General features: G+C 46.5%; 1 protein-coding gene across 5 annotated transcripts in view; it reads right to left on the minus strand.

Moving 5' to 3' along the window:
* Positions 1-116: 116 nt before the first annotated feature.
* The window catches only part of LOC117350234 (dual specificity protein kinase CLK2), an 82779-nt gene continuing 57594 nt past the window's right edge, over positions 117-25301 (minus strand). For 3 of the 5 annotated variants that reach the window (XM_033924377.1, XM_033924381.1, XM_033924378.1), the window contains 11 exons: positions 14383-14439; positions 14129-14290; positions 12359-12487; positions 11756-11863; positions 11203-11363; positions 9591-9690; positions 8367-8451; positions 7601-8176; positions 4517-4585; positions 3484-3734; positions 117-788 (listed from right to left, as the gene is read on the minus strand). In XM_033924377.1, the coding sequence (XP_033780268.1) occupies positions 615-788; positions 3484-3734; positions 4517-4585; positions 7601-8176; positions 8367-8451; positions 9591-9690; positions 11203-11363; positions 11756-11863; positions 12359-12487; positions 14129-14290; positions 14383-14439 (1872 nt within the window). In that variant the 3' untranslated portion in view covers positions 117-614. The remainder of the gene's footprint in view (positions 789-3483; positions 3735-4516; positions 4586-7600; positions 8177-8366; positions 8452-9590; positions 9691-11202; positions 11364-11755; positions 11864-12358; positions 12488-14128; positions 14291-14382; positions 14440-25301) is intronic. The other 2 variants (XM_033924379.1, XM_033924380.1) reach the window with 2 other exon arrangements.

Below are 25301 nucleotides of genomic sequence, written 5' to 3' on the forward strand. Positions count from 1 at the left end.
AGGAGGAGTGTGTGAGGAGACGTGAAGGAAAAGTCTTACGGAGAGAGTGCTAGGAGGAGTGTGTGAAGAGACGTGAAGGAAAAGTCTTACGGAGAGAGTGCTAGGAGGAGTGTGTGAGGAGACGTGAAGGAAAAGTCTTACGGAGAGAGTACTAGGAGGAGTGTGTGAAGAGACATGAGTCTTATGGAGAGAGTGCTAGGAGGAGTGTGTGAGGAGACCTGAAAGAAAAGTCTTACGGCGAGAGTCCTAGGAAGAGGGTGTGAGGGAAGCACAGTTCCAGGAAATGTTTGAGGAAGAAGGCATGAGGAGAGCGCAGGTCTCCTCATGGAGTGAGAACCAATGCTCTAATAACCATACAGAATCACAAATTTCCAGCACAGTTGGTGATCAAGCAAATGTATTGTCATGTTCCGTCTTTCTCTGCTATGGTGGCTATGTCATTCTGTCCATCCGCAAAAGGTCTGTGGCCCCAGCAGTTGTCCTGAGCGAAGCCTGAATAATTTTAAAGTCGTTTCTCCCTCTCTGGGCCTTTCTCCTCCTGGAGGATTCCTGATGAAAGTGCTTCAGTGGAAGGCCCCTGAGGTGCTGGAGAAAGCTGCAGCTTCAATCTTGGCTCAGAGAACGTTCTCCTTGTAAACCAAGCTGAGGCTATGGGGTCTTGTGCGTTCCAGTCTCCTACCGGACAGGAGCCGCCGCAGGGGCGAAGTGGAGCTGAGGTCGCCGCAGCTCCTTAGGTGGATTCCCTCTCGAGTTGGGAGGTGGCCTATCTGCCAGGGTCCTCCTGGGACCTACAACCAGAAAAGGGAGAGTAAAAAGTGGAAGAAAGCCAATCGTACAGACACTCGGAGGCAGGAAAAGAAGAATCACAGCCCCAAATGGCAGCTAGCCCTCCCCACGGGTCCCCTATCACTACACCATAACATCTCCTCAAGATCCTCCCAACCACAGAAACATTCAGGACCTCCAGCACTGCCACGTGATGTCTGCTCAGGTCAGTCTTTCACTATAAAACGGCAGTTTTTGAGGGCGAGCATAAGAATTAGCCAGATTTATTGATTTCAAACTTTCCATACCACTTTTGCTAACGTCTAGCACAGGCCTGACCCAACCTTTTTCTATCAGGGGCCACATTTTGTACTTTGTAACATTCCGAGGACCAAAACATTCACTGTTGGATTTTTGCCACATGCCTTATCAAACAGTGACTAAATACAGTGCACTGCTCCCCTCCCCAGCCCTACACTCTCTTTCTTATGTATGCCCTGAGCCTTCACACAGTCTCTCTTGCTCTCCATCATGTCCCCTCCCTCAGTCTCTTTCCCCCCCCCTCACTTGGCTTTAGCTGCAGAAGAAACAGTGGGATTCTTACTACCACATGGCTCTCTGCAAACTTGTGCCTCATGGTGCCGGAAGTTCAGGTTGATTTTGTGGTTTCAAGTTTCACAAAGACTCAGACTGCAAGATCAGTCTGAACTGGCACCACATGACTCAAGCTTACAAAGAACCGAGTCATGGTGGGGAGCAGAAATCCTGCTGTAAGCAGTGAGCACTATTAGAGAATGGCATTTACCCGCGGGTAACCCACCGAAACGGTGGGGGGGGGGGGGAAGTGCTCACGGCGGGCACGGGGACAAGGCCATCCACCACCCCGTGGAGTGGGGAATGGCTTTGTTCCCGCAGTTAAGGGAGGGAAGGCGCGCGGTCACCTACCTCCGGCCAAATCTATCTCCCTCTTACCTTCGCGGCGCTTTAGAAAAGAAACTGAAGCCGGCGAAGCCTGCCTGTGCCGCCCTGCAGTCGCGCGTGTGTGGGCAGAAGCTTCTGGTTGCGTCAGAGAAGAAGCTTCCGCCCACACACACGCGACTGCAGGGCGGCACAGGCAGACTTTGCCGGCTTCAGTTTCTTTTCTAAAGCACCGGGAAGGTAAGGGAGAGGGAGATAGATTTGGCCGGAGGGAAGGGACTGCGCGCCTTCCCTCCCTTAAGTTTCTTTACGCCGCGAAGGTAAGGGGGAGGGAGGGAGATTTTCAGGCCGCTGAAGAGCGGCGAGGTGGCGAGAGGGAAGGGTGGGTGCTGCGGGGATGGGGCGGTGAAGGGGATGGTGGTCTGGTGACGGGGACAGATTTTTTTCCCCCATGTCATTCTCTAAGCACTACAAGAATGATCAAGCTTCCAGGGGTCAGCAAAAAAGCACTTAGTGGACCAGATTTTTGCCCATGGGCCATAGGTTGAACATAAGAATTGCCACTGCTGGGTCAGACCAGCTGTGCATCGTGCCCAGCAGTCTGCTCACGCGGCGGCCGTTAGGTCAAAGACCAGTGCCTTAGGTCAAAGGCCAAGCCTGATGTAGGACAAAGCGGTTTATGAACCAGTAAAATGGGGGAGAAAAGGATCTACAGCTTACACAGAAAGTATTCAATCATCTGGACCAGGAAGATCCTGATAATCAGTCGATGACGTGTAGTGTAGCAAAAGATTAACTCAAGGCTCTAAGCCGAAGTTCCATAGGCCTGATAAAAAAAAAGCCAGGTCTTAACAGCTCTTTTAAGCTGTTTCAGAGATAATTCATTTTTGGTAGACGGTTCCACAAAGACAGAGCAGTGAAGTAGAAAGCTCTGGGTCTAATAAATTCACATATAGCTTCCATAGGGCCGGGAAGGAACATGCAGTAGGGTCATCTAGTGATCTCAGTATACATAACGGCCGCATAAGGGATCGTAAGAAAAGACAGGTAGTGTGGAGTTCCCAAACAAAATGCTCAGACTGTGAGAAGTAGGATCTTAAATTTTATGCGGAACTCTACTGGAAGCCAATTATGGCTTTTCAAAGAAAATATGATGCGGGCCGATTTATGTAGACGAAAAAGCAAACACATCGTTGTGTTACAGAAGGGTCCCATCCAATTGTTCTTCCCTTTATTGCAGGGATGTCCAACCTTTTGGGCCGCATTGGCCCAAAAAAATGTTCCTGGGGCCGTGCAAACGCTGCAGGAAGACAGAGGAGGGAGCTGGCAAGACGATAAACAACCGGGGGCAGCAGAGGAAAACACTGCATCGCCCTCGACCGGGGCCGCACAAAATACTTCACTGGGCCGCAGGTTGGACATCCCTGCTTTATTGTCTCTCTTTTCTATAGGTTATGTAGTTCTACCCCTCTTTCCTAGTGTACCAGTTTGTTAATTCGTTATATCATTCGTGTCCCCCAGATTTTATTTTTAGTGTAACTTTTCTTGTACTCCAAATTCGATAAGCGGAATATGAAATTTTTAATAAAACTTGAAAACTTTTGTTAAAATCTATATCTTTCTTAAGGCCGATTTGGGTATCCCACTATAGACAATATTACAAAGTTAATCCCAGTAATGTGGAACGGTAGTATATAAGAATGAAAAGTACAGTCAGATCGAAATTATCGATTCGTCACACAAGCATAAGCCAGAGAAACTTGTCATTCCTACATCAGAACTAGGCGTTTGGTCTCTTACCTGCTTCTGGTTCCCGGCCTGTTCTAGTCCCAGGGTGAGGTTGCGTTTGGACCTCTGGAGGATCCTGGCCACCAGGACTCTGGTGTTTCGGCACACCTTGAGGTCCCCCAGGGAGCGGGTCCCGCTTCGCGACAGCCTCTGCACCACTCGCTTGGTCACCTGGAACTTGTTCCGTCCAAAAGACATGGCCCTAAATAGCTGCGGGGAGTCACACTGGGAGCCACGGAGGAGGCAGACCTCTGAGCACAACACTGCCAGAGAGATCAGAGCAAAGCGAGTTATACAGAGATTCTACATCATATGCACAGATCCTGGTAGTTATTACTCTGAACCAGGTTTCTGGACCTATCAGATAACATCTATGCAAGCTAAGCAGTTACGGCACCTTGTATACAAAAATTGTGGTTCTAGGACCTGTCAGATAATAATAATAATTAATAATAATAACTTTATTTTTGTATACCGCAGTACCAGAATAGTTCAAAGCGGTTTACATGACAAGAGACTGTACATCTACAGCGAAATTTACAAATAAGTCAATCAATCAATATAACTTAGCGAGTCGGGAGCAGGCAAGAAGGAGATAGAGAGGTTATAAACAAGTCAATTGGCGTGGCTTAGGAAGTCAGGTGCAGGTAGGTGGGAGGTGCAGGTAGGGAGAAGGCAGGTAGGTGGGAGGTACAAGGCATAGTTAAAAGTAGAGTTACAAGGAGGGCGGGAGTCAGAGATATTTGTCAAAGAGATAAGTTTTGATTGACTTCCTGAAAGTTTGGTAGGAGGGAGAATTAGAGATGAGAGTGGATAGACATTTGTTCCATTTGCATGCCTGGAACGCCAGGGATCTGTCGAGGAATCTCTTGTAGATGCAGCACTTTAGGGACGGGAAGGCAAACAAGTGGGCGTTACGTGTGCGCAGACTACATGAGGCTCCAGGACCTGACGGATAACATCTGAGTCTTCTCAAGGAACTTTCTGAAGCTCAGATTTACTGGTGCTGCATTTGGCTGTTTCTTTAGAACCTATAAATCCTCACCTGGATCTCCGGAGGAAGTGGATACTTCATTACGAAGAACTTTGCTGTATAGAGGATCCCTGAATTCATCTGGAAGGGGAGACAGAACATTAACCCCATGCGACACCCATGATAAAAACAAAAAAGCTGCACTGGGTTGCCAGTGCCATTCCATGTGAACTACAAAGTATTACGCTTAATCTATCAGAGCTCGTAGTCTTTGTCGATGCCTTTATGCCATACGTACAGATGGAACACTGACCTATGGGATGACGTAGTGGATGCAGTGAGAACTCCAGCTTGACAACTATGAAATGTAAATGGGGAGTGTGTAGTGCAGTGGTTAAAGCTCCAGCCTCAGCACCCTGGAGGTTGTGGGTTCACACCCCCGCTGCTCCTTGTGACCCTGGGCAAGTCACTTAATCCCCCCCATTGCCCCAGGTACATTAGATAGATTGTGAAAAGTTTCAGCCTCTGGTAACCAGAGCTGATATTGTGACATCATAATGCCTCATTCCACCAATAAGAGCCAACCTCATCAGTGATGTCACAATGGCTTCATTGACCTTTACTTGGCTCATTTTTGCTACATTTTGATTTCCAGAGTGGTGCAGTGGTTAAAGCTACAGCCTCGTCACCCTGAGGTTGTGGGTTCAAACCCCCGCTGCTCCTTGTGACCCTGGGCAAGTCACTTAATCCCCCCCATTGCCCCAGGTACATTAGGTAGATTGTGAGCCCCCCAGGACAGAGAGGGAAAAATGCTGGAGTACCTGAATAAATTCATGGAAACCGTTCTGAGCTCCCCTGGGAGAACAGTATAGAAAATTGAATAAAAAAATAAATATTTTGTCTATTTTATGGATATTTGGTGTGTCTTAATAATATGTATGTTGTTTTGTATATCGCTTTGATTGTAAGTCAGGGGTGTCCAATGTCGGTCCTCGAGGGCCTCAGTCCAGTCGGATTTTCAGGATTTCCCCAATGAATATACATGAGGTCTATTTGCATGCACTGCTTTCATTGTATGCTAATAGATCTCATGCATATTCATTGGGGAAATCCTGAAAACCCGACTGGATTGCGGCCCTCGAGGACCGACATTGGACACCCCTGTTGTAAGTGGTTTACACTTTTTTTATTTTTTATTTTTTTAAATAAATAAATTGTGTGGCTCCAGCTTTTCTAAAGAATGCCATTCAATTCTATACAGCAAGACATGCGTTGAGAGTAAATGAGGAGAGAAGGGTAGCGATGTCAGATTTGCTGTGACCCGCCATGGTTGTCTCTCAATACTAAGCCCCAAATTGTGGAACACTCTCCCTGAATACCGGCACGGTTGCAATTCTTTCTAGCAGTTTAAAAAGCAGCTGAAAACATATTTGCTTGTAAAGGCATTTTTTTAAGGATCTGATGGAGCATCTTGCCTATAAGGGCTGCTTCTTGTAAATATTACCTGTGCAATGGGTGTTTCATGTTGTTTTAACTATTATGTATGTTTTAAATTGTCAGCTGCTTAGTTGTAAGGGGGGTTATAAATCTGAAAAATAAATCACCCACTGGAGCCTTCCCCCTCCTCTCCGAAAGCCACAAGCCTAGCGATACCATGCCCGGATTGATGTGGACATGTCCGGGTGTCTGGATTGTAGGGAGTTTGTCTGGGTTTTGGACTCAATCTCTCCAGTCCAGCCCCCACCTTGGAGTTGGGGACGGCTCTCGTGAGTCTCCTATGTAACCCCCTCTAGGGCTGCAATTTCAAAACTCTGGGCAGCCAGCAGCATTAGCGAGTGATCCTGCTGCTGTCGGCCTGCCCCGGAAGCCTTCGCTCTGCTTCACCCGCCTATATGGGAACAGGAAGTGCTGCAGAGTGAAGGCTTCTGGGGCAGGCCGACGGCAGCAGGATCATTCGTTAACGCTGCTGGCTGCCCAAAGGTTTTAAATAGCAGCACCGGAGGACGTATGTGATGACAGGGGGAGACCTAAAAAGCAATCTGTGACTCCGGGGTGGCCCAGGTGTGGGGCTAGAGAGAGAGGCTGTGCTGGGGTGGGGAGGGGGGAGCGGTTTAGAGGTAAAACTAGAGGAAGTGGTGTAGAACAGGTACAAGTGGATCGATTTTTTGCTGCTTCAAGATTTACGACTAGGGGGGGACGACACTCGATGAAGTTACAAGGAAATACTTTTAAAACCAATCGGAGGAAATATTTTTTCACTCAGAGAATCGTTAAGCTCTGGAATGCGTTGCCAGAGGATGTGGTAAGAGCGGTTAATGTAGCCATTTTTTTAAAAAAGGTTTGGACACGTTCCAGGAGGAAAAGTCTATAGTCTGCTGTCGAGACAGACTATGGACTTAGCCACTGCTTGCCCTGGATCGGTAGCCTGGAATGCTGCTACTAATTGAGTTTTTGCCAGGCACTCGTGACTTGGATTGGCCTCCATGAAGACAGGATATTAGGTTAAATGGACCATTGGTTAAATGGTCCCAGTAAGGCTATTTTGATGAGGCAGGGGTGGGGCGGAGAATGGGCAGGTTGAGGGGGGCGGGGTCTGGCATCCTCTTTTTTGACTTACCAAATCTGAGAACCCTACACCTGCCAGATCCTGTGACGAGGATGCTGGAGAAATCAGGAAAACTTTGGAAAAGCTTTCTTATACAATCAACTTGTTACATTTTCCCCCGGATACATGCATTCATTTCAAACACAAACACAATACAGTGCTCTTTCTATACTTTGTGGTTCACACTTGTTAATTGCAATCGCACACATTAACCGATGTTAAATGAAACAGAACTTAGCTGGCATTCATCCCTTGTTCTCTGTCTCTTCAGAAGTTACGGTTTCTGATTCTCTCTGGCCCAGCACAATGTATCTCTCTGGTCCTCTCACTTTTCCACTATCTTTCCTTCCCTATGACACTCGTTTCCCACATTCATCTGCTTGAGTTCAATGTGGCTTAAAATTATTGTCAAAATATCGGCAGAAAATAACTAATACAACTTCAGTGTGGAAACAAAAAAAAAAAAGGGGCTAATACACCCCAGAAATTGCAAGAAATTAATCTAAGAAGTAACCAAGAGAGAATCCAACTGGAATGACAGTTTTACTCACCAGTACCATTGGAAAGGGAAATAGCTGGGTCGCTGTGTGATCTAGCCAGTGGCTGAAGAGAGCGCCCCCTGCTGGGGGTCTGGAGATGTGAGCTTTCACTGCACCGTCTCTGGGAGCGCTCTGAGGCTTGATGCGAAGAACTCACTGTCCCTTGTCCAAGTATGGCTATTTTCCCTTTCACCCGAACCTCTGGGAGGCAGGGTCCCAAAGACCGCCCAATAGCTTCTAGTCTGTTACAGCTGTGGGTCATGGCGCCCCCAGTCTCGGGAAGATTTTCGCAGCACGCGCTAGGAGTTGAGCAGGAATACGACCGTTCGCTCCTAACCCTGGGGCGTGGGCACTCTTCGAAAGGTCCTTGAAGGCCCAGGGTGGGGCTCTGCAGGTGGTGACCACATTGCACGCAGTCCACGCTCAGGCAGTAGTCTGCCCGACTCCGCTGAATGGAGCGGAAGAGCACATAATCCACAGATTTCATTGAACCCTGTAATTCCAGCAGACAGGAGTCCTCCGAGGGGCTGCTGTCATTGGGCATGTCGATAATCTCCGACATCACCAGGGATCCACTGTCCATGGACGCTGCAATTTAGAAAGAGTCACCGTTAAGACACTGGAGCACACAAGAATCACATCACCAGAGAACCGCTTGACACAAGTGTCGTCACAAATACCACAACGCGGCATCAGATTGTCGGAAATCCACTGTCCGGATCATCGCACGAGCCTGACGTTAAATCTCGCTCTCCAGCGGGGTGAGAGATCTTCTTACCTTCAACACTTAGTGCAGCTGAGTTGATCCTGTTACGGGCGCCTGTGTGAGGCATTTCATTAACATGAGGGTCGAACAACGTTGCCTGAAAGGAAATAGATTAATGACAATCTGCATTCCCACACCAAATATATACAAAAATGGCATGCAGGTCCCTCGGAAGCTAATCTCGGTGTAAACTGGTAACCTCTGGCCAGCTCCACCAAGACCTTTCCTGTCCCACCACCTCTGATGTAACTTCAGAAGATAAGAACTGCCATACAGACCGAAGGGTCCATCATGCCCAGTATCCTGTTTCTAGCAATGGCCAACCCAGGTCCCAAGTACCTGGCAGAAACCCAAAGAGTAGTAACATTCCAGAGCCGAGATTGTGATGTCATAATGCCTAAGAGCCAACCTCATCAGTGATGTCACAATGGCTCGATTGTCCTATACTGGGCTCACATAAGAACATAAGAGTTGCCATACTGGGACAGACCGAAGGGTCCATCATGCCCAGTATCCTGTTTCTAGCAATGGCCAACCCAGGTCCCAAGTACCTGGCAGAAACCCAAAGAGTAGTAACATTCCAGAGCCGAGATTGTGATGTCATAATGCCTAAGAGCCAACCTCATCAGTGATGTCACAATGGCTCGATTGTCCTATACTGGGCTCACATAAGAACATAAGAGTTGCCATACTGGGACAGACCGAAGGGTCCATCATGCCCAGTATCCTGTTTCTAGCAATGGCCAACCCAGGTCCCAAGTACCTGGCAGAAACCCAAAGAGTAGTAACATTCCAGAGCTGAGATTGTGATGTCATAATGCCTAAGTGCCAACCTCATCAGTGATGTCATAATGGCTCGACTGTCCTATACTGGGCTCACATAAGAACATAAGAGTTGCCATACTGGGACAGACCGAAGGGTCCATCATGCCCAGTATCCCGTTTCCAACAGTGGCTAACCCAGGTCCTGAGCACCTACCTAGATCCCAAGTAATAAAACAGATTTGATTCTGCTTATCCTCAGAATAAGCAGAGGCTTTCCCCATTTATATCACTACTGCTATGAGTTTGCGGGAAGTGGGGGAGGCAGACACCAGACCCAGAACAAGGAGAGGTAGGGGGGGAGATGCTGGACAACAGGTGGTCCCCTACCACTGGGCAGCCCTGGTATTTTTGCCAGGCTTGCTCGATGGTAGTTATGCTCCTGATTTGTGCCTCCTTAGCTCCATTCCTTACCTGACTGTCTCCCCGGAGTCCCATGACGGTTTCATAAGATGGTGGGTAGTCCGTGGGATACAAAGGAACGGGGCTATCCATGGATCCATTATAAGTGATGCTGTCAAAGGAAAGATTTGAAGCATCAGCCAGTATCTCTTTAGCCAGAAATTTTGCCAGATACCTGAAGTTTTAGTTTTTTTCCCTACCCCATCCCTTTTTGCTTCTGGATCTCTGGGCAATGTCTAGGGAACGCACCAAAGGTCTTCCCCCCCCTGCCCACTTCGGAGCTCTGATCTGTAGTACCAGACCTCAATCGGGTTCATACTCACATAAGCATCACTGGAAGATGTTCCAGTGTCAGGTGCTAATAGTCAGGAGAAGTGGAGTCAAGCTCTGCTACACATAGACACTCTTCTTCCCTGCATGACACATTGGCTTTCCACATGACAATGTCAAGTTATCAGATAGCTTCACGTGATAAGGGTCAAATTGAGTCAGTGGCTGGTCTTGCCCTCAGTGCATCTAGGATCTCGTGCTTCCAATTTCTCCAAGTTACACAGGGATGCAAATCCCTACAGATCTACCGGGGCAGTGTCAGGATAGGTTCAGTCTGTGGCTGATGCCCTGGTAACCCCCAGGGCCTGCTCTAGCATTAGGCAAAGTAGATGCCCACCTACGGGAGCACAGTTCCGGCGACAACAGCAGCAACAGCGCCGTGTGAAACAGATGTCACTGACTTTCAGGAGTCAGAGCCAGTGAGAGTGCCTACCCTCCCACCCCGATCACGGTTTACGGAGCTACTGCCAGCAATCTGAAAGCTAGCACTTTTCCTCCGCCTCCAGGCAGCCCTGCCTCTCATGAGCTCTCATCTCCAGCACCCAATCCCCAGTAAATGACATCACATGTAGCCACCATGCTAGTAACAGGAAGGGGTTAATGCATGGCTCTGTGTGACGGAAAGTGACTCTCTGATTGTAGAGTCCTCTTGGGTACAGCATAGCAAAGACTGCACAGGAGCAAAGCAGGCAGATTTGGCACTGGCATCATGGTCCTAGACTCCTAGCAGAGACACTAGAGAAGTATATATATGCATCAGTCTGATCTGGAACCGAGGACAAAGGAACACCGCAGTAGAGGTTGAAACTGCAGAGGTTCAGAGGCCATAGTGGTAGAGAGGACACTGAAGATGAGGGGAGGGGGAGGCTATGAGTGCTAAAACAGGCTGCCTGCTGGAGCTGAAGGGGAAAAGAGGGGGCTGGGATTGGAAATCAGAGGCTGAGGAGGACCAGGAGTGAAAACTGAAGACTGAGGGGAAAGAAAGGGGGCTGGGAGTAGAAACCAGAGGCTGAGGAAAAAGAGAAGGGGCTGGGAGTGAAAATTGGAAGCTGCTGGTATGGGGGGGGGGAGAAGAGTGGGAGCTGAGGGGGAAAAGCGAGGGGGCTGAAGAAGGAAGAGGAGGGAGTGAAGAAAGAAGGGCCCGAGAGCAAGTGGGAAGGGTAGACTCAGCTAGAGGTCATTTAGCCTTGGGCTAAGCCTGGTGATCATCCTCTAGGGAGAATGAGAAGTTGCCCCAGTGCCCATCTAGTCCCAAGTGTCTTGCATCCCCTTGGCATCAGCGTTATCTCCTCACCTCTGAGCATCCGTCTCCGAGCTGCAGGTGTACTCTGGGGGGTAATATGGAGGAGGTGGCACCGGAGGCACAAACTCCTCGCTCTCCACCAGGTTCTGCAGGAAGACATCCTGAGGGGACAGGCACTCCAGGTTGACAGAGGTGGACCTCTGAGGAATCAGCTGAAAGAGGTAAAGAAGAAAGTGTGAAAAGATGGCAGACAGCTGACAAGGCTGTTACCGATGGTCTTTGGACCACACAGAAGCAAATGAGGACACTGGCTGAGGTGTGTGCATGAACAGGGCATCCTTGAAGGAGAACTATCATCACATCTGCTCCAAAAACATGTCCGCCGGTTGCCCCATCATCTTTAGATGCCAGAATGTCCCCAAGCCTCTCATCCCCTCCAAAACTGCCACACAGCCCACTCCAGCTCCGATGGGGGCAGACCCAGAACCGACAACTGCCATGTCCTCAGCACGGGGCAGGGGTCCGATAGTTCAGCCTTAAGGGAGGGGGAGAGGGCAGGGCTACTGGGAGAATGGGAAAGAGGGGGGGACGGAGGCCCACTTACAACATGGATAACATCTTGGGAAAAGATATGAATGCAGCAGATGACAGCAGACAGGATGCAGATGATGGTGGAGAGAATGGTGAGACCACAGACACTGAAGAGAAGATCCTAGGACACATAGAGAGCAGATGGCATCAGTGCCAAGAAGCATCTATCCCCGCCCCCAGGCCCCCTAGTTCCGACTATCCCCACCCCCAGGCCCCCTAGTTCCGCCTATCCCCACCCCCGAGCCCGCCTTAGCCCCACCCCCTGCCTCCTGCTCTTGTTGGGCAGGAAGTCCACAGCCACGCACGCACGGACTTCCTCCCTGCCTGACACAGGTTTTCAAAACCCGGACATAGTCTGGTAACCCTATTCCACAGGTATCATTCCCGGATTTCTAGCCCTGACCCTAATAGTCCTGCTCACTGATTCTACCCAACCTTCTAACTCCACCCTCCACCTTTGATATCCCTGCTCACTAACATCTTAAGCCGTTCCCTGTGATCCCTGCCAAAGCCCCCCTCTGAGGCCCCCCCCCATTGCACTTTTCCCCTTCCCGCTACCTGCTCCCTGGCCCCTCCAGCTCCCTCTGAGCCCACTGACCATCCCCTCCTTTGTTACCTTCAGGATGGTGCGGATACCCCGACAGTCTGGGTTCGGGTACATCATCAGGGTCTCATCCTTGTTGCTGCAGGACGACGGAAGGGGCTGCTCCAACAGGGTCTTGCAGCAGAAACACCAATCCCGCTCCTCAAAGCCAGGACCAGGATGAAGGCGGAAGGCAGAAGCAAAAGTCACAAGCGTGCACAAAACCGTCCAGTAACACAGCGCACACTGCACAGCCACAAAGCTTCTACTACTGGTGTATTTGGGTGCCAGGGTCAGGTATGGGAGGTAGTTAGTGTGGTTTCACCCCAAGGCAAACTTTGTGCCCTCCCCACGTACAGGGTTTCCAGATGCCACCCTCAACGGGCTTCTGCAGGGTCACTCTGTTCACAAAGTGCCGACTTTCTCATTAAAAGTGATCATTAAATAAATCTGCCCTCACTGGGGCATGGGGAAGAGAAGAAAAGTCTTTTTGGTGCAAAGCTTATATCATTGGTTAAAAAAAAAAAAAAAAATGTATACTTAATCATTGGCTAAAGGATCTTCCTCTGACCTTCTGGTACTGAAGGAATAAACTCCCCACACTGATATGGGAATCTTACGGGGCCTGTCTTCACTCGGAAAGGTATAAACAAATTCTATTGGTTTGGGAACTATATTTAAGTTTTTTTTATCCCAAACCCAAGCAGGGTCAGGCCTGACTAGTACCTAGATGGGGGACCACTGGGGAACACCAGGTGCTGTAGGCTGCACAGCCCCATGTTGGGCAGAGCAACACAGTGGAGCACTGGAGGAGAAGGTAATGACAAACCACTCTTGTACTCTGCCTTAAAACATCAGAGGGAGGATTCCTCTCTGTGCATGCAGCCATGGGTCGGTGGTCAACGCAAAGGCCTAGACACACATCCCAACCTAGAGTTACCAGACATCTGGATTTGTCGAGACAGCTTTTCAAAACCCAGCGCTTTGTCCGAGTTTTGAAAATCTTCTAGCTCAGGAGCTGAATCGGGAGGGCATATGCACAGATGTTACACAGTGACATCATACCGTGCACACATGCATGTGACATCATCACATCACACCTGCAGGTTAACACAGAAGCCCCAGCTGGTTAACATGATTGCCCTTTGGGGATCCAGTCCAGCCCATTCTGTGCAACACAAGGCAGTGAGGGGGAAAAAAGCCTTCATCAGACACTTCTGCAAGGAACTGTGTCCATTTCTGAAACCAGCTCAAGTCCCTGGAATCAGCTGCCCCTCGACCTCTCCTGCCGTGTCAGATTATTCCATTAAGGGTGTGCAGTTTATCTGCTCAGCCTTCGTCTTGCACCCTCACGCTCTCAGCACTAGGCAGAACCCATATGACGTGTTGGAATGGAGCCCAGCGGTACCCCAGAACATCTTTACTGAGTTACTGTATGTGGCAATCAGCGCTCAGAGCTGTGAACCAGCCAACCACAAATCCATTCTCCTCAGTATGCGACAAAGCTACTTACCTCCCCTGTACGGAGCTTGGGTCAGGGGCATCAAGATGGGAGCGAGAGGCACTTCCAGGCCTGGCTTCCACCCATTCCATGCTGGGACTTGTAGTTCCAATTTCTTAAGTGCCAGGAACTACATGTCCCAGAAGGGAATGGGCAGATGCAGGAAAACAGGCTCAGCCTCATTGCTGTTACAAACCCAGCAGGGTGTGGGTGCGGCGTTGTTTCTCTCTCTCATCTATCTCTATATATACAAACACACACAAATTAGGTTAGCAGAGTAAATGTCCATCAGGGTGACAGACCTGCAGGTAACTATTTGTGTAAAACCTCTTGGACTGGGAATAGCTCTGTAACCTTTGGCAAGTCTCATAGGATTTCACCAGCTGAGCAGTCTGGCAGGACAGGATGGAGCCGACCAAGTTGAGCATGACGGAGAGCGCAGAGAGCAGGGTGAAGAACGTGATCTAAAAGACAGACAGACAGAAGGTCAGGACACAGGCGGTGGTGGCCCTCCAGTCACGTCTTGCCACCTCCCTGGAATGCGGGGGACACCTACCACCAGTGTAAACGGCCGTCTCCAGGACACAATCCCGACCAGACCCGAGAGGGCTAGCTAAGAACAGAGAGGAGAAGAAACATGAGCATGACACTTCTCAGGCTGAACTGCGCTAAACCATGAAAGCCACATATTAGAAACGCTGATTATATGACTGGGGGCAAACCAGAGGCACAGATAAAATCGCCCTTCTTTTCAGATAATTCCTATCCCCACCTGTGGCAGGCTGGACTGAACATTTCTACACATTCTCCACAATGAATCCAATATCTTTCTCCTGGGTGGCGACTCCTAATAGAGAATGATACAGGGACAAATTTTTCCCCATCCTGTTCCCATAAGTTTTGTCGCTGTCCCTGTCCCATTCCTGTAAGCTCAGTCTTATCCACACAAACCTCAAACACTTATGATTTTAAAGTGTTTGAGGCTTGTGCACATGAGGACGGAGCTTAGGCATTGGTGGAATGAGGCATTATGACATCACAATCTCAGCTCTAGAATGTTGCTACTTAGGATTTTAAAGGGTTTGAGGCAGATGAGGATGGAGCTTAGGCATTGGTGGAACGAGGCATTATGACATCACAAGCTGAGCTCTAAAATGTTGCTACTTAGGATTTGAAAGGGTTTGAGGCTTGTGCAGATGAGGACGGAGCTTAGGCATTGGTGGAACGAGGCATTATGACATCACAAGCTGAGCTCTAGAATGTTGCGACTTATAATTTTTAAGTGCTTGAGGCTTGGAAGGATCATTCAAAACCTTTAGGTTCCTTTTGAAAATCTGGCTCTTTGAACAAATCTACGCTTCCTAAGCAGATTTTGGGCTGTTGCGTGAGGCTCACCAGTTCCCCAATTTGCAACTTGGTATGAATGTAATTTCTGTCCTTTGCACATGACGGACTTCCTTTTCCTACTTGATTTTAGTTTGTAAACCACTGATTTCTGCCTGTCAGTTTTTAGCACTATAGTAAATTCCAGATAAATATCCCCCCTTTTACAAAACCACGAGTTTTTTAGCGCTTCATAGAGTTCCTATGGGCAAGCAGCGCAGAGCATTCAGCGTGCTGGCTGGCGCTAAAAAACTCTTTCGTTATTTTGTAAAAAAAAGGGGGAGGGAAATAAATAAATATATCAGTCTTTCAAAGAATTACTTATTTACAATACAACCTTTACAAAACATGGCCTTCCGAGATCCTTGCACTTATGACTGCAAGAACTTAATTTAAAGATTGATGCCTAGTATTTCAAACTTGATGCGGTCACAGTCCACTGTACCAGGGCTACTTTGACACCTGAAAACAGCTTGCAATTCCAGTCAAACAACTCGAGTTAATCAGTTACAGTTTCCGGCACTGAAATCCTCGAAATTAAAATCCCAACTCTCTAGTTTTGCTGCTGTAATTCTACGGAATTCTCTCTCTTCAGAAATGACAGTTAAATCATTTCTATTCTGCTATTGACAACAAATAGTTCACAGTGAATTACATATAAAGAAACATCAATTCGACTATTATACGGTTCATAGACAACGGCGCGAAAGACAAAAGCGCGTGCCGACAATTGAGCGCAGCGCGGAGGTGCGTGCCGCACAAAATTACAGTTTTTAGGGGCTCCGACGGGGGGTTTTGTTGGGGAACCCCCCCAGTTTACTTAATAGACATCGCGCCGGCGTTATGGGGGGTTTGGGGGGTTGTAACCCTCCACATTTTACTGTAAACTGAACTTTTTCCCTAAAAACAGGGAAAAAGTTAAGTTTTCAGTAAAATGTGGGGGGTTACAACCCCCCACAACGCGGTGCGATGTCTATTAAGTAAAGTGGGGGGGTTCCTCCCCACGCCCCCCGTCGGAGCCCTAAAAACAGTAATTTAGAGCGCCATGTGCCTCTGCGCTGCGCTCAATTGTCTGGGCGTGCCTTTGTCCTGGCGCGCTTTTGACCTGACACCCTATTATACGAGGGATGTTCAATCATTTATCTACCTCGGTAGGAAAGAAAGAATTTTCAAACACCGCTATCTACGGAGAGATTTCTTCAACACTCGGAACAGGACATAATCCGAGGGAGCCAGTTCAGGACTGTAGGGTGGATGGTTCAGCTGCTGAAACCCACATTCGCGGATGGCAGCCTGCGATTGTCAGGACATTCTTGTCGTGAAGAAGCAACACGCCTGCTGCGAGTTTTCCTCATCTTTTCTCCTCGACTCCCGCAAAGCAATCATTGTGTTGGCGTAACTCTCCCCGGTTATGGTTGGTCTTGTGTGGCATGAACTCCAGAAGCAAAAGTCCATCATCATTTCAGAAGACAGTTGCCGTGACTTTGTCTGCAGATTTTTCCGTCTTGAACTTTTTTGGGGCCAGGGATAACTTGTGCTTCCACTGCATTGACTCCATTTTGGACTCAGGATCTGTGTGATAGACCCAAGTCTCACCTCCAGTCACCAAATGATTAAAAAAAAATTCACTTGGCCTTCACAGAGCATTTTCAAGTTTTCCTGACAGTACCGGAGCCTTGTGGCCTTCTGACATGGCTTCCGCATTCTTGCACTAACCTTGGACGTGCCCAACTTTTCATGAATTATTTTCCAAACTGTACCCGCCAAGATGCCCATTTCTTCAGCTATTCAGGAAACCTTAATTCGTCTGTCTGACAAAATTAGATCCTCAACTTTCTCGCGCATTTCTGTGGAAGTGGCATCCACAGGCTGTCCAGGGTGAAGGCCACCCTCAATGGACTCTCGACCCCACTTAAATTGCTTGCTCCAAACTTTTACTCTGTAGGATGATGGGGAAGACTCACCATAAACTGCAGTCATGCATTCATGGATCTCCTTTGGCTTTTCCCCTTCTTTTGTTAGAAATGTCATCATTGAACGGTGCTCAAAATCTAGCAGTTTTTACTTGATTTGCATGAGGACTTTCCTGACATCCTGTCTCTTGGAATGTTAGACTCGCACTGAGCCGCAACTGTGCATGAGTAACCTTGAGACGTGACAGGTCAAAAGCGCGCACCGACAACCCAGCGCAGACAACTGAGCACAAGGCGGAAGTGCGCCGAAGAAAAACAGTATTTTAAGGGGCTCCGACGGGGGGTGTTGGTGGGGAACCCCCCCATTATACTGAAAACTTCACTTTTTCCCTAAAAAAAGAGAGAAAAAGTTAAGTTTCCAGTAAATGAGGGGGTTTACAACCCCCCAGACTCCCCCCCCAATGCCGGCGCAATCTGTTAAGTGAAGTGTGGGGGGTTCCCCACCAACACCCCCCATCGGAGCCCCTTAAAATACTGTTTTTCTTTGGCGCGCTTCCACCTTGCGCTCAGTTGTCTGCGCTGGGTTGTCGGCGCGCCTTTGTCGTCGCACGCTTTTGTCTATGAACCCCTTGAGACATATTATAACATGCAGACTTATTTCAACACTCTTGCTACTTTCTTTCATACTCAAGTAAATGATTGAACGCCCCTCGTATACATAGGTAACAAGACATCATCCCATTATTAACTGATAAGATTACATTTCTAAAACAAAAATGTTTAAAAAAAAATAGTAAGAGTTACTAATAGATCATATTTGACTTGGCAAGATTGACCATACAAAGGCAGCCTGATAAGGAAAGGAGATAGTAAAGTCTTTTATATATAAATCCTTTTAAACTTGGAAATTGTAATGTTAAAGTATTACAAACATTATAATATTGACCTATCAATGACCTGCAACTATTAGACTTGAACAAAATTACTTACGCTTTTGAAAGTTACCGAAGTCCTGTCTTTTTAAGAAGTTCTTGAATATCTAATTTTGTGCATTTTATTCAACTTATCTAAGAGTTTTGTTCTTTCCTTCCTGTTCAATCTCTATTAAAGGACACCCATTGCAAGCTGTACAAAAAACCAAAATACTCGGTGTAATTTTGGACCATAAACTTACTTTTCATGATCACATCAGCAGTGTTATTAAGTCTTCATTTTTCAGACTGAGACAGATACGCTCTATCTCTCAGCTATTCAGTAACGACTCATTGAAAATTCTCATCCATTCTCTTGTAATTTCAAAATTAGATTATTGCAATGCTTTATTTAATGGTCTAGATTATACTAACTTAATTTTGGAGGCCGTAGATTTAATGAGCTTATTTAATGGTATAGCACAAAAAGAAATCAGACGTCTTCAGATTATTCAGAATACAGCCATCAGACTTATTACAAAAGCTAAAAAATTCGACCATATAACTCCTCTTCTTAAGGAAGCTCACTGGCTTCCACAAACTTTGTCTGCTCACATTTAAATCTCTCCTGTTTAAAACTCCTGCCTTTATTCATAAACTATTAATTCCTTATTCCTCTAATAGAACTCTAAGATCAGATCAACAGCATTTACTAATGATTCCCTCATTAAAAATAATAAATACACGCCGTCAGTATATTTTCTCGGTGACGGCACCCCAAACTTGGAATTCTCTGCCTATCTATTTACGTGAAGAAATCAATTTAGACAAATTTAAAAAAAAACTGAAAACTTTCTTATTTAACGATGCATTTGTTATTTAATTTTATTGGTTTCTTTTAATCAATACTTAAAATTTTGGATTCTACTGTTCTTTTCTTCACACATTCAATGATTTTTTATCCCATCCTCTTGTGTTTTCCTTATTTGGCTTCCCACTCTACTCAATTACATTGTAACTTCTTCCCCTACCTTCCTCTTGTTTCCAGTTTGTCTAGTAATCGTCTGTGTCTAGTTAGTTTTTAATTCTTTTAAATTCTTATTATTTTATATCTTTTTATCCATATGTAAATCGCCTTGAATATTGACAAGGCGATTAATCAAATAAATATTAAACTTGAAACTTGAAACTTGAGATCTGCAAACCAGTTCTGAACTATTGGTTGAAATGGCATATAAATATCCTTAGGTTATGTTCTGTAAGACTCAACTTTGCCGAACCCATGCTGGCTCAATTCCATGAATCATGTCTAATGCGCCGACAGGTTGAAATTAAAAAGCAAAACACTTGAAAAAGGCAGCCATTTTATATCTACTTTCATGTAAGGAATGATTTCTATTTGTACAGATAAGAGATGGAAGTGGGCAAGAAATGTCATGAAGATTCAGCTTATTGTAATGTTGATTTTATGTTATGTATGTTTTATATGGAATAGAGAGAGAGAGCAAGTAGGCACTAGATATTAGGAATTTTTTGAATAAGCACAAAAGTATTAAAGTCAATTCAAATAATGCTTATTCACCAAAATTAAAGATGAAAAAATCCTCTTTTTGTCAGAATTTTTTTTTTTTTTTTACCGTTTCCAAGGACTTGAGGTGACATTCACAAGACCATGACTGTTTGGCATAGATCAGTGTTCTTCAACCACCGGTCCGTGGACCGGTGCCGGTCCACAGAAATTTCCTGCCGGTCCACAGGGCCAGCATGTGCATCAGGCCCAAAACAGTGTTCTTCAACCGCCGGTTCACGGTGCAATCGATGCGGTCTTATCTTCGAGCCATCTCCCTCTTCCTCACTGATTCATTGCACAAAGCCACGGGCAGCAGCTCCTACGTGCGTCCGCTCAAACTCAGGGGAGGGAAGTTTCGTGGAAACGTCAGGAAGTACTTCTTCACGGAACGAGTGATAGAGCATTGGAACAAGCTTCCAGTACAGGTGATCGAGGCTCGCAGTATCCCAGACTTCAAGAATAAATGGGATACCTATGTGGGATCACTGCAAGAGTCATACCAATGAATAGGGTCACTAGGATATAGACTTAATAGAGCAGGTCAGTAGAGTTAAGGGGGCCAGTAGACTTAAAAGGGGGTCAATGGTATGGGCAGACTTGATGGGCTGTAGCCCTTATCTGCCGTCATCTTTCTATGTTTCTATGTCCTGTGCCTGAACCGGAAGCCTTCTCTCTGACGTTGCAACGTCAGAGGGAAGGCTTCCAGATGAGGCACGGGACACGCAAGGCGCTGCTGCTCGCAGATTTGTGCACTGCATCAGTGACGAAGAGGGAGCTGGCCTGAAGATAATACCGGGGGCGGCATAAAATGGCCAGGTGGGAGCAGGCCAGAAGGTAAAGCAAAGCATGGAGGAAGGGAAACAAGAAAGGTAGGGGGGGAATGATTTTATTTTTGAATTTAGTAATTGAATTATGTCAATTTTGAGAATTTACATCTGCTGTCAGTGTGCTTTATGTAGTTTAATTTTGTGCTAATAAGATTATATTCTGTATCCATGAAAAATGAATGGAAAAAATAGTGTTTCAATTAGTACTATTATGGGGGCGGGGTCTGGGATGGAAATTGGGTAGAGATGGGCGGGGTTTGGCCCACAACTTAGCCCAGTGTTCTTTAACCGCCGCTCCTCGGACCAATGCCGGTCCACAAAATAATTATTTTATTTCTGCCGGTCCATAGGTATAAAAAGGTTGAAGAACCCTGGCATAGATAACTACCATATTTCATTAGTTCATGTTTTTTTAAGTAGTATATCAATAAAGGGCTTAGTGGAAGCACACGTAAAGTTTAAGTTCGCCTGCTTCTGCTTCAAAGTACTATATGGACTAGCAGGGGTCTCAAAAGTCCCTCCTTGAGGTTTTCAGGATTTCCCCAATGACTATGCATGAGATCTGTGTGCATGTACTGCTTTCAATGCATATTCATTGGGGAAATCCAGAAAACTCAACTGGATTGCGGCCCTCAAGGAGGGACTTTGAGACCCCTGGACTAGCCTCTAAATACATAACTGACTTTTTCTCCTTCTCAGCCAACAGACACAAGAGAAGCTCACATTCGAACTCTGTTTCCCTCCCAGTTAAAGGAAAAAACACCATGAACACCTTCTCTCACATCAGGCAGCATTATGGGGTAAAGATCTAGAACAATTACTCTCGCCCACTACTTACGAGGAATTCAGAAAGTTCCTAAAGTATCTAGACAACTGACCCAATCATCTCTCTCTCCTCAACGGTTCTTTTGACCTATTACCACTTTCTTTCTTTCACCTCTTTTAAGTTCAATCAATTTGTACCTTCTAGTCTTTTGTAAACCGCATAGAACTTCACGGTACTGCGGTATATAAGCTGTTATTATTAGTTTGTCTATCTTAGCACCTTTACACTTTAAACAAACATGGACTAATGATGAGACATGGTGGTTATCTACTCCAAACAGACACGTGGTCTTGCGTCACCTCTGAAGTCCTTAGAAACAGTTAAAAAAAAATTGACAAAAAGATATTTTTTCATCTTTAATTTTGGAGAATAATCATTATTTGTTTTATAAGGAAACCATCTAGATATAGATGGTATATACATTTTAAAAATAAATATCTCTAGAGGGACAGGGGAGATATGATACAGACATTTAAATACTCAGAAGGTATGAATATAGAAATAAATATTTTCCAGAGAAAGGAAAATGGTAAAACTAGAGGGTGTGAATTGAGGTTGCAGAGTGGCAAACTTAGGGAGTAACATTAGGAAAAAATGTTTCGTAGATGGCTGGAATGGCCTCCTGAGGGAGGTAATGGAGATGAAAACCATGAGAGAATTAGAAGCACACCCCTTGGGACAAACACAGAGGATCTCTAGAAAATGAAAGCCTGCAAGGTCTGTGTCCCATATATGGTGATTTAGAATATAAGAAGTTGCCTCCACCGGATCAGACCAGAGGTCCATCGCGCCCAGCGGTCCGCACCCGCGGCGGCCCATCAGGTCCATAACCTGCCAAGTGGTTCCTGCCTCATCCTAAAAAACCTATCTCTACTTCTATCCGTATCCCTCAATCCCCTTATCCTTCGGGAATTTATCCAAACCTTTTTTGAATCCCTGTAGCGTCTTCTGTCCTATTTGGTTTAGGATAAGCTGAAGAGGGCTTTGATAGAAGCTCCAGTGACAGGATGGTTTGCGTAGTCTGGGTGGACTTCTATGGCCTATTGCCCAGAAATCTTAAAGATAATTTAACCATGAATGTATAGCGAGCGAGACCACTGGGCATTCAGATCTTTATCGGCTGTCGTTTACTACGTTGCTATGTTGGTATATGGTAATTTTGGGTTTTTTTCAGTATAACATCATTCATTTTGCCCAACACACTTACCAATGACTCAAAATAGTTCCCACCTGCTCTTTCATCCACCAGATGCTTTGGAGTTCAGTCAGCTTCTTGGGTCCTCTGCATGGAACGGAGAGCGTCCAGTGTTTGAATAGGACAGACTGGAGGGGCTGATTGCCTTCCCATAAATCGAGAGCCAGAACTGCTTCTCTTCCCCTGATCCAGGGCTGCCGAGTTGCCTGGTTCCAGACTTTTGGGCTCTTGCACTTGCCTCCCAACACCCTGTGAGATGTGTAGTCCCTTAACTGAAATCAAAACTATAGGCCCCATAATGCAGCAGGCTGGGACTGTCAGAAATCCAGGACTGGCTTAGAATCTCAATTCTGGAGCAGACAACGTGGCAGCTCTGTTTATTCAGGAAGCAGACACACACTGAGATATTAGATAAAATTCAGTGCACATTTCATTATATATCTACATTAAGAAATGCCCTACTGGGACAGACCCAAGGTCCATTAAGCCCAGTATCCTGTTTCCAACAGTGGCCAACCCAGGTCCCAAGTACCTAGCTAGATCCCCAAGTAGTAAAACAGTTTTTATGCTGCTTATCCTTATGCCCAGCCCGGAGTAATGTAATGTAATGTAATTTATTTCTTAGACCCTGAAAAACCCCCAAAATGGAATCCTAGAAGGTAAGAGGGTATTTTCTATTCCATTCTCCCCAATAAGCTCAGACTGGGTTAGAATTAAATTACCCTGATGTTTAACTTGTATCAAAGCTCACTGCAAAGGCCAGGATTTCATTACCCATAGGAAAAAAAATCTTCCCCACCCCGCAATATCTCATCTAAAAACCTGTCCCCTTGCCTCCTCTCAGAGGCCTGGTTTACTGATCCAGAGCATAGCACACTGTAACAAGATGTCCACTCCAGAGACATTTGAGCGCAGCCCTTCAGCTAATGGACCTGCCTCGCGCCAAAGAAGAAACAGCAGCTGGCAGGGAAGCAAAGAAGCAATTAAGTGGCTCTGAGCTGGGAGTCTGAGAGTGTATGAACGAGTTCAGGGGGCACCTGAGAGACGAAGCATGAGCCCTACGCTAGTGAAAAGGCAACAAGTCCCACCTCTACATCTCATGGTCCTCCTCATCCATCTTCTGTACCAAGATGCTGGGGAGAAAGAGTCAACAGTATTTATTAACTGCCTTTATGAAGAGATTCACTCAAGGCAGTGTACAGCAGATATTGATTGCCCATGAAGTGATACAGAGCTCCCAGGCATAACATGGAAGGGGGGGGGGGGGGCAGCAGCTGGAATAAGCCTTTGTAATGTCCCATGTTTCTTGTACATTTGATCTGAGATTTTTTGCAACCACAGACTGCAAAAAGAAAGGGGACTTGGCTATAGTAGGATTTTTTCCACTCTGTGTGGCAGCCTTGGTACATGGCATTAATTGTTAAGTTACTACATTTCAGAGCTCTTTTAGGCAAATTTATGTTAAATTATGGATCTGGAAAGGGGCTTATAACCAGGGGAAAAATCCATGTATGTTATGGACCAGAGAACCTTTAGCACCATAAATCAGTACCATAAAGTTCCAAGCCATTAACACAACCTGCCATTAACACAATCTGCAAAGAATTTCAGAGCGAAAATGAGAAAATCTACTTAGTGTGAGGTATTTAAATGGTCCAATCCCATTTCATCAGCCATCACTTACCGAAAAGCCAGCCCAAGAGGGACACGACTGCTTGATCTTAAGGGACGGCGTGGTGGTGATTGCCACCAAACTGAAAGTGACAATCAGGATTCCCAGGGTGACCTGGACGAAGCCCACCGCCAGAAGAATCTGAGACCAGGCTCTCTGCATCCTGAGATGGGAGAGGCTACGGGATGCCCTGGCAGTTAGGGAAAGACTGGAGTCCGATGAAGAAGGCATGGCTTCCCAGCAAGAGCAGAGAAAGGTCCAATGAAGGCTGCAAACAATCACCCTCATGAGAAGTAGACAACCATTACCAAGACCCAGAGAACTTTTCTGCCCGCTATTAGCAGCATTTTGAGTGTGTAAACAACACTCTAATCTTTGGAAGGTCTTTCCAGTGTGAAGAGGGTGCAATTCCCGTATGTGCAGGGCCCTTGTTGTAACTCAAGGTCCTGCACCGGAGGCTAAAGTGTAAGGAAGGTCGATCGATTGTCCTCAGACAAAAGGCTAAAAAAGACAAATTGTTATTTAAATAAAAGCCAGTCCATTTTTCTGTAAAAAACATCAAGGAAGCTTGACTCCCTAATAATACGGCACTGAATCTTTGGTTTCTGCTAAAGTTATTTTTTTAAGGGGGACCCCCCCCCCCAATCTATTTGTAATAGATTTCCAAGTGCTGCAGCCTGAAGAGAGGTTTTTCAATCCTCATGGTAAACAAGAAAAAAAAGCAGCAGAGATCGACAGAATTGTGGCCAAATCTCTGTGAAAGACCAGAACCAGGCTGGAAGAGTTCCGCGGCTGGACCTGGACCACGTAGAACTCAGAATCTCTGCCTAAGGTCCTTTTTAGACTTCTGATAAAGTGCACTTTTCATACTGTACAGTCAGATTTCAAACCCAAAAATAAGTCACCAAATGCACAGTGGCTGCATCGATCCACCAATTCCTCGGTCACTTGATCCACTCAGGCATGTGGGAGGAGGGGAGATTTGTTCTTCTATATATAGTACCTCAAAGGCAATTCTTCAGGTTCAGTCCCTGGAAAGGAGGCAAACGTACTAGAAAGCATCAAGCAGAGCAGAGAGATGGACATTGGCAGAAAGCAGCCCAGGGCTTACCTTACAGTACAGAGGAAAAGGGGGGGGGGGGTGAATGGGGGCCAAAGGGAGAGGTGTCCTCTTGTCC

Source organism: Geotrypetes seraphini, chromosome 16 (assembly GCF_902459505.1).
Source record: "Geotrypetes seraphini chromosome 16, aGeoSer1.1, whole genome shotgun sequence".
NCBI lineage: Eukaryota > Metazoa > Chordata > Amphibia > Gymnophiona > Dermophiidae > Geotrypetes > Geotrypetes seraphini.